The 9826-nt window shown below is 45.6% G+C and overlaps 1 protein-coding gene across 1 annotated transcript; it reads left to right on the top strand.

Moving 5' to 3' along the window:
• Positions 1-292: 292 nt before the first annotated feature.
• Positions 293-1222, top strand: LOC120994046 (odorant receptor 131-2-like). Its single transcript, XM_040422506.1, has one exon. It carries the CDS (start codon positions 293-295, stop codon positions 1220-1222), a length of 930 nt encoding a protein of 309 aa, XP_040278440.1.
• The last annotated feature ends 8604 nt before the right edge of the window (positions 1223-9826 follow it).

Raw genomic sequence — 9826 nt, 5'->3', positions numbered from 1 at the left:
ATGGGGCGTCTATGACCTATGGTCAGTGTTGCCAAAGATGTAATGTACACCATCTTAAGATATATAAATACTGACATTGAAATGCTCCATCTGTATACAGGAACATGGACATTGTATGGTTACACTTTAGTCTGATAGGCAGATACTCATTCTGGTAGTGGGTGTAGCACTAGAGAAGTCTAAGTGACTAATATTGCAGATATATATTTATTCTAGAAATCTGACTAGCTCTACACTGTTACATTCTTGTGTGAGATCTCCTAGAAGAATTGCTACCATCCAGATTTTAATGATGAATTTCACATCTGCTTCTAGGAATGTTACCCTGACATTCTCTTGTACCATAGTGGTTGATGATCTCGCCAGAACAGTTTTTCTGACTACAACTTTTCTGTGTTTCATCTTCTTCTTCTACTTTATCGCCATCATGCTGAAGGTCTTCTTCACCACTCCTCACATGCAGGAGAACCCTCGATACATTCTCTTTGTTCACATGCTCATCAATGACACGTTGTTTATCATCATCACAAATTACATTGTAGTGGCTTCCATGTATTCTGTATACTTCCCCATGGCTGTCTGTTTCATCATTCAAAGCATTGCTGGCTGTATCTTTCTAGTGACCCCATACAACCTGGCCGTCATGTCTCTAGAACGTTACATAGCCATATGTTTCCCATTGAGACACTTACAGTTGTGCACACTAAGGAGAGCAAAATATGCAATTGTCGTGGTTTGGATCATAGGGTTGTCTATATGTAGTGTAAACTTCATTACCACTATGTACTTTGCAGAAAGAAGCTCATATTTGATTTATGACATTTGTGCTGCTATAAAGGTGGTAAGTCCCATACAAAACATAGTCAGGACCTTCAACACTATCCTCAGCTTCACTACGGTGGCCTTGATCATTCTATATACCTACATCAATGTCATGTTGGTTGCCAGGAAGGTCGGTTCTGGTCGTTCTTCAGCCTTTAAAGCTGGTAAAACTGTGATGCTCCATGCCTTCCAACTCATATTATGTCTGTTTGCCTTCATCTCCACTGTAACCGAGACCTATGTGAAGAGTTACACATATTACTTACTCGTTTTGAACCATCTTTTGTTTAAGTGTTTCCCCAGATTCCTCAGTCCGCTGATCTACGGAGTAAGAGATGACGCTTTTCTAAAACATATAAGAAAATATTGTACAATAACTCGTGTCTGTCGTCCACAGTGAGGTTTGGAAAAATGATAATTATTCCAATAAAGGACTGCATAAATGAGTACGGTTCTCAACTTCTCATATAAATGGGTGTTGTGTTTGGCAGAGAGGTCATTAGGAGTCTCTGAAGAAAAAAGTGAATGTCCTCGATGGCCTACCTACTGCCAAATTCCAAGCTAACATACAGTAGTAAGGAGGTGCTAAAAAAAAATTCATCTGTCTGCACCTAATGTATAATCCTGTAGTCTTCATCCAGAGGAAGAGAAAAAATCCTTCTTGAAAAATATGAAGAAGCTCTACAGTGTGACCGCTCTTATAGTAGAGATCTCCATAGTGTGATTGCTCTCACAGTACAGACCTCCATAGTATGACCGCTCTTACAGTAGAGACTTCCATGGTGTTACCACTCTTACAGTAGAGAACTCCATGGTGTGACCACTATTACAGTAGAGATCTCCTCAACTTGACTGCTCTTACAACAGAGACCTCTATAGTGTGACCACACTTACAGTAGAGACCTCCATAGTGTGACTGCTCTTACAGTAGAGACCTCCATAGTGTGACTGCTCTTACAGTAGAGACCTCCATAGTGTGACTGCTCTTACAGTAGAGACCTCCATAGTGTGTCCACACTTACAGTAGAGACCCCCATAGTGTGACTGCTCTTACAGTAGAGAACTCCATGGTGTGACCGCTCTTACAGTAGAGATCTCCTCAACTTGACTGCTCTTACAGCAGAGACCTCTATAGTGTGACCACACTTACAGTAGAGACCTCCATAGTGTGACCACTCTTACAGTAGAGACCTCCATAGTATGACTGCTCTTACAGTAGAGACCTCCATAGTGTGACCACACTTACAGTAGAGACCTCCATAGTGTGACTGGTCTTACAGTAGAGACCTCCATATTGTGACCGCTCTTACAGTTGAGACCTCTATAGTGTGACCGCTCTTACAGTTGAGACCTTGATGTAGATACACTGTATACATGTAGAAATATATATAATGTTCATACATTGATATCTTCATACATTGTGTGCAGGAGGATAAAGATCTTTCTGTTTAACGAGTAACTAAACTTTTATTAAACTTTTTTTTCAAATGTTCCAAATTCCCTAAAAATAATTTTTCTAATATACTTGATTAATTGATTTTGGCTTTGCTAAACTAAAAGATTTACATGCAGGGCTCTTAGCTTAGTGAGGCGGACACACGCAAGAGCCGCTCCGCTAATCCTGGCATAGCACATGGTTACAGGGTACCCATGTGCTCTGCCAGCATTTAGCCAACCTCAGGGATAAGATCTTCAGATGAATCTCTGTGGGAATGGAGTTCATGAGGAGACATGAAGTACAGAGAGGACGGACAGGACAGACTGTGATAATGGAGACTGCATACAAGAGCTGCTGCTCATTATCCACATCCCCACCTCTGTACTTCATGTCTTCTCATAAACTCCATTCCTACTGAGATTGAGTTGAAGATCTTATCATCTGTATTCAGAATCATATTCCCTGACAATCAGAGCAGATAGGAGGATGAGGCAGCTCTTTAGCTCAGTGTTGTGAAGTAACTTGGCCTCCTGTGTGATTAGGACAGGTTCTGTGTCCACTAATAGGACGGCGGCCGTTTTATTTCTCCCAATGATTGCTCCCCAGACAAAATGAGCCATTATAACTAATGAAAAGTATTTGGGAATATATTTATAATAAAGTAATATTTAAGTATTTTCAGTGATTTTATTGTACAGTATGAATTCCCTGAGAACCCCTTTAACCAACAAGCATATACAGTACAGACCAAAAGTTTGGACACACCTTCTCATTCAAAGAGTTTTCTTTATTTTCATGACTATGAAGGCATCACAACTATGAATTAACACATGTGGAATTATATACATAACAAACAAGTGTGAAATAACTGAAAATATGTCATATTCTAGGTTCTTCAAAGTAGCCACCTTTTGCTTTGATTACTGCTTTGCACGCTCTTGGCATTCTCTTGATGAGCTTCAAGAGGTAGTCCCCTGAAATGGTCTTCCAACAGTCTTGAAGGAGTTTCCAGAGATGCTTAGCACTTGTTGGCCCTTTTGCCTTCACTCTGCGGTCCAGCTCACCCCAAACCATCTCGATTGGGTTCAGGTCCGGTGACTGTGGAGGCCAGGTCATCTGGCGCAGCACCCCATCACTCTCCTTCATGGTCAAATAGCCCTTACTTTCAAAGTTTTCCCAATTTTTCGGCTGACTGACTGACATTCATTTCTTAAAGTAATGATGGCCACGCATTTTTCTTTACTTAGCTGCTTTTTTCTTGCCTTAATACCAATTATAACAGTCTATTCAGTAGGACTATCACCTGTGTATCCACCTGACTTCTCCTCAACGCAACTGATGGTCCCAACCCCATTTATAAGGCAAGAAATCCCACTTATTTAACCTGACAGGGCACACCTGTGAAGTGAAAAACATTTCAGGGGACTACCTCTTGCATCTCATCAAGAGAATGCCAAGAGTGTGCAAAGCAGTAATCAAAGCAAAAGGTGGCAACTTTGAAGAACCTAGAATATGACATATTTTCAGTTGTTTCACACTTGTTTGTTATGTATATAATTCCACATGTGTTAATTCATAGTTTTGATGCCTTCAGTGTGAATCTACAATTTTCATAGTCAGAAAAATAAAGAAAACTCTTTGAATGAGAAGGTGTGTCCAAACTTTTGGTCTGTACTGTATGTGTAGTTTTAAAAAGATGTTTAGTTTTAAAATTCAAACAGTGAACATTTATGTTTAGTTTCAAATAGTGTACTATCCAATTAGATATCCTCCAAATGTTAGCGGGTAAATATGGTATAAGAAAGGATGAGAGAAGAAAAGAAGAAACCTGGAGAGGCAGGAATATGGGATGAATGGAGTCAGCAGCACTCTAGATATTAGGAACATTCATCCATATTGGGACTAGAGCTACAATACTGTCACGGCCTTTACTGTAAGAGCATGCGGTGGCAGTGCATCGGCCTTCTGGGTGATTGCCGTGACATGGTTGCCACGCATGCTGTTGCCGGTGGCAACGTGTGCTGTTATGGCATGTGGTGGCAGTGTCTCGGCTTTGGCTGTGTGCGCCGTGACATGGTTGCCACGCATGCTGTTGCTGGGGGCAAAGTTGTGGCTGGTGTGTGCACTTCCCCTTTAAGTTGTAGCCTTCCCCTGTCTGGTGCACAATTCACTGAAAAAAATGCACCAAAATGATACGCAACTGACAATACTAGCCAATTCCTCAGGCCGATGTTAAAAGCTGAGAACTTTGCCAATATCTTCCAGTCAGGAACATATCGGAGCCTCTCATGCACCACGTTACGGTGTCTCAGCACGCATGGGGTCCTACCACTAAACTGCCCTTGGGGTGTGAACAGGGTCTGAACAGTAAGGGTTAACTACCTTGCTGGGTGTGGTCACTAGGTGCTTCTTATACCTGTGGCTAGTTGTACTCCAGCCTTGGTGTGTGCTGGAGTTATGCTCCTTGTCTGGTTGTTCCATCTTCCAGTGTGAGGGCCACCTAGTGGGACATCAATGTCATCCCGGTGTCTCCTTCCCTTCCTGTCCCTATTTGTATGGAGTGGGTTATGTTCAGGGTGTTTGTATGTCTAGTTTGGTGTTACATGTCTGGTGGTGTTTGGTGTCCAACATGTTTGCTAGACATTCCCCTGTCTCATGTTTATTGCAGCTATGGGTGTCCTGGGTTCCTGTGTGGTTTGTGGTGTGTGCTGTGTCCTTTAATGTTGGTGTGGACAGCAGCACTAGTGCACGGGTTCCAGTCAGGGTGTCTGTGGCAGGTAAGTGTGTTACTGGTTTCGCTTACCTGCCATCTCCTTATGCTGTATGTGTTTCCCTCTCCTTGCAGCCTGGCCTCAGATAGAGACTACTGTTCCTCCATGACTGGGATGAACAGGTCGTCTCTTCCCTGCTCCTTCATGAGGGATTACCAGGGCGACTTAGGGTCTCTAGGAATCCTGAGTATGAGTCGTCCTACCATCGGGGTCCGCTCATACGGTGAGGAGTCAGGGAGAGGATTAGAGACCCTGTAGGAGGTGACCTGCTCCCTTATTACTCCTTTTGGCAAGGCTGATCCCCTTTTACCCTTTGAGATCCCCTTTTACCCTTTGACACCGCACGTGACAAATACTTCCCGTGTCTGGGTCTGATAATCAAAATAAAGCTTCATTGTTGGAAAAAAAAACAAAATGGCCTGTCCTGGATTTTACCTGGTGGTGGAAAAAGTGGACTTTTCTTTCTCCAACAACATTCACATTATTATTACAAAACTCCATACTGTGATCGCCTTACAGTAGAGACCTCTATAGCATGACCACCCTTTAGTAGAGACCTCCATAGTGTGACCTTTCTTACAGTAGAAATCTCCATGGTGTGGCCGCTCTCACAGTAGAGACATCCATAGTGTGGCCACTCTTACAGTAGAGACCTCCATAGTGTGACCGCTCTTACAGTAGAGACCTCCATAGTGTAACTGTTCTTACAGTAGAGGTCTCCATAGTGTGACCACCCTTACAGTAGAGACCTCCATAGTGTCATCGTTCTTACAGTAGAGACCTCCATAGTGTCATCGTTCTTACAGTAGAGACCTCCATAGTGTGACTGCTTTTACAGTAGAGACCTCCATAGTCATACATCTTATCTACTTATTACTATTGAGTTTAATATATGGAGGAATCATTTTTACTATATTAATTTCATACAAGCATGCCTGGCAACATGTGAGGGTCTCTGGATGCAATTGCGATGCGCCACACAGACCTGTCACTTACCAGTAGGAGAAGCGCCGGCCGGCCACACACAGCGCATGTAAGTATAAGCTAGGTAACCATGGCAGCCAGGACTGCTGTAGCGTCCTGGCTGCCATGGTAACCGATCGGAGCCCCAGCGATTAAACTGGGGCACCGATCGGAAATGCCGCTCCGCTGCCACCAATGATGGGGGGGAGGGGGTTTGTTAGCCTGTGGCCACTGCCACCAATGCTTTTAATACTGGGGAGGGAGGGAGGGGGGCCGCACTGGCCACCAATGCTTTTAATACTGGGGAGGGAGGGGGGGCCGCACTGGCCACCAATGCTTTTAATACTGGGGAGGGAGGGAGAGGGGGCCGCACTGGCCACCAATGCTTTTAATACTGGGGAGGGAGGGGGGTCTGGCCCCTGCTGCCTGGCAGCACCTGAGGGGTTAATTGTGCGGATCACAGCCCCCTGTAAGAGATCAGGTGCTGTCAGGCAGCAGGGGGCCGTTATGTCCACAGTTCTCAGTATATTCTAACTTGAAGCATCCCCATCACTATGGGAACGCCTCTGTGTTAGAATATACTGTCGGATCTGAGTTTTCACGATCTAACTCAAATCCGATGGTATATTCTAACATAGAGGCGTTCCCATGGTGATGTGGACGCTTGAAGTTAAAATATACCATCGGATTGGAGAAAACTCTGATCCGATGGTATATTAATAGGGACTCCTGACTTTACATTAAAAGTCAATAGGGGACGAATCCGTTTACAATTGCACCAATATTGTGTCAATGTAAACGGATCCGTTCCCATTGACTTACATTGTAAGTCAGGACGGATCCGTTCGGCTCCGCACTGCCAGGTGGACACCAAAACGCTGCAAGCAGCGTTTTGGTGTCCGCCTCTGCAGTACGCCAGTCCTGTGGGGTGAGCGAATGTGAGGTCACGGGGGTCAGTTAGCAGACCGAGGGTTACTCTTGGTACTCACAATTTGTAGAAGACCCTGGGCAGGCGTACAGCAGTGATGGAGAGGCTGACACATGGATCCTCTGGGGCAATCTCTGTATATAGGGACCAGGCAGGGTGGTAGGTGAGGTGCCCTGGGTGTTGGAAGTTTTGTGTGCCGGTGGAAAGATCCCTTATAGTTCGTGACGCCAGTGCCGGTAACGGTGGCACGCCGATTTGTTGTAGGAATAATTGAGGTACACACAGTTGTAGTGAACCAGAACTCCTTTTTACTGAACAGTTCAACTATTTACAGGCTTCAGATAAAGTTCCATATGCAGGATAATGGTATCAGGCAGGCTTGACATAAATGGCAGGTAAAATTCTAGCAAGATAACTCAGAGGGAATAAACTCACAGATCAGGCTGTACTTTCTGCAGAATCCTGTCTGACTTTCTCCAAGGCCCGGATGCCTAATAGCTGGCTTTATCCTTGGGAGGGGAACCTTCCTCTGGTATGAATCCACTTGCTGCAAATAACCTTCTGCCTTTCAGCTTTCTACTTTGCTGGTTAAAATTAGCACTGCTCTGTACTTTGTAAGATGCAGGATAACTTCAGGGGGGAACCTCTTCTCCTGGACTAACTTCTGAGCTTTGCTTACTCAGGACTTCAGGCAGGCTAGACTGAGCTACTTAGCCTCCTGGACTGGACTGAACTAACTCTTTCCTGTCTGGGCCTAACTATATATACTATGGGGTTCCCTAGCTCCCTCTACAGCTTGGGAGGAGAAACTACACCCCTAGCAGGCCTGGTACACAGGAGATAACATGAAAATATGCATTACAATGCAATACAAAACACAATAGCAATTTCCCACAGGAGGTGGGGCAACATGACCCTTAGTAGTGCCCACCCTTACGTAGTGGGACACTACATACACCGCTACTTTGAGGTTGCCCGTCCTCGGCGCTACACAGGGGGCCCGCCCAGCTGGAAACTGTAACCTAAAAGACAAAAATGCAAAGCAGGCATATACGACAATCAGTACATTTGCAATGAAATTAGCAGGCAGCTCCGCTGGCAAAGGACAAGTGCGGTGAAAAGGGGCGTTGTTCTCTTCATAAATTGGTACATGGAACGGGGGCGCTGACCTGGTACAGCGTATCAGGAGTAACCAGGATAGTCCATAATGATAAGAATGTCATAGTAACAAAAGTTCCTGGAGGCTCAAAGGAAAAACATGAGTCCGTACCCGGGTCTTGTAGACAGTTAAACAGGAGTTTCCCGGGGAGAGCTACTCTGGTCAACAACATAGTCTCAGAATCTCACAGGTGGGTGCCCCTTAGTAGGCCGCGTGGACCTCCTTACTGGCTCAAGGGGACCAGAGGGATCCACAGGCTCTGGAGCCCTTTCTGGTACACCCTGGGACAGGTCATCCTGGGGTCGAGAACTAGCAGGAACTGGAGCCGGTACCGACAAGTTCAACCAGGGTGTGAGGAACCAATGAAGTGGCTCCTTGTCATGTAACAAATTCTCAACAGCCTGCATAGGATCCACAGGTTGGGCTGACGACTCTGGCTCAGGAGACTCTGGCTCAATGTCCTCTGTTGCAGTTTCTCCTTCTATGCAGGGCTTTAAACGGTTCCTGTGTACGATCTGGGAGCCTTTACCTTCCCTGGAAATTTGGTAAACGGGGGTCTCAGCATTAGGAATAGCAGTTATGACGTAGGGAGTCCTCTCCCACTTACTGTCCAGCTTGCTGGTTCGGTGGTTATTCCTCAACCACACCACGTCTCCTATAGCAAGAGGTTCCGCATGAGCAGCCAGGTCATAGTGTCTCTGCTGCCGCTCTCGGGCACTTTCCATGCGCTCCTGAACAATCTCTTTGGCATTAAGAAGACGTCTTTGATGCTCCACCACCCAATCAGTCTTTGGTAGTGGGTTGATGACATCAGGTATTTGCACGTCCAGGAAGTGATCAGCAGGCAGCCTCCCTTGACGGCCAAACATCAAATAGAAAGGCGTGTACCCGGTGGAGCAGTGAATTGTATTGTTATACGTATACATAAGTTGTGGCAGCAGAGTAGGCCAATTACCCCTTGTCTCAGGGGGCACTGCTCTCAACATTTCGATGAGAGTTTGATTCATTTTTTCACAGAGTCCGTTGCCTTGCGGATGATAGGCTGTGGTCCGGACCTTCTGGCAATTATGTAGCAGGCACAACTCCTGGAACAACTGTGATTCAAACGCAGACCCCTGGTAGGTGAGGATTCTCTCTGGGCAGCCGTAGGGCAGGAGGAAATGCTTCCAGAATGCTTCCGCCGCAGTCTTGGCTGTCAGGTCTTTCACAGGCACTGCTACAACAAACTTAGTGAAGTGATCAATAATGGTCATGGCATAAGTATAACCTGAGCAACTTGGCTCCAACTTCACATGATCAATAGCAACAAGCTCCAGGGGAGTTTTACTCACGATAGGGTGGAGAGACGCTCTCTGGTCATGGCGCTCACTTCTCCCGACAGCACAGGCAGTACACTCCCGGCACCACTTTTCAATGTCTTCTCTCATCCCAATCCAATAGAACCTTCTGCGAATGGCGGCCTCAGTTTTCTGCACGCCAAAGTGTCCGGACCGGTTAAGATACATCTCTAACACAAGACTGGGGTCTCGACGTGGTATGAGGATCTGGTACACCCTATCGCAGGACACTGGATCTAGGCTCCTTCTTAGCAACAGGCCTTTTTGAAGGAAGAGTTGGTGGCGATGTCTCTACAATTTCAATAGTTCTGGGTCTGCACTCTTCCTGCGGACTCTTTCAGGAGTTCTTCCACTAGTAAGGAAGTCGAGCAGTTCACCGAGGACTCTACTTTCTGACTGGAGCTTAAT

This window comes from Bufo bufo, chromosome 3, assembly GCF_905171765.1.
Source record: "Bufo bufo chromosome 3, aBufBuf1.1, whole genome shotgun sequence".
NCBI lineage: Eukaryota > Metazoa > Chordata > Amphibia > Anura > Bufonidae > Bufo > Bufo bufo.
This window is presented reverse-complemented; position numbering and strand designations above follow the sequence as displayed.

Excerpts from the sequence above, each read along its gene's own strand:
- LOC120994046 (XM_040422506.1), top strand. The coding sequence starts at position 293 with ATGAATTTCACATCTGCTTCTAGGAATGTTACCCTGACATTCTCTTGT.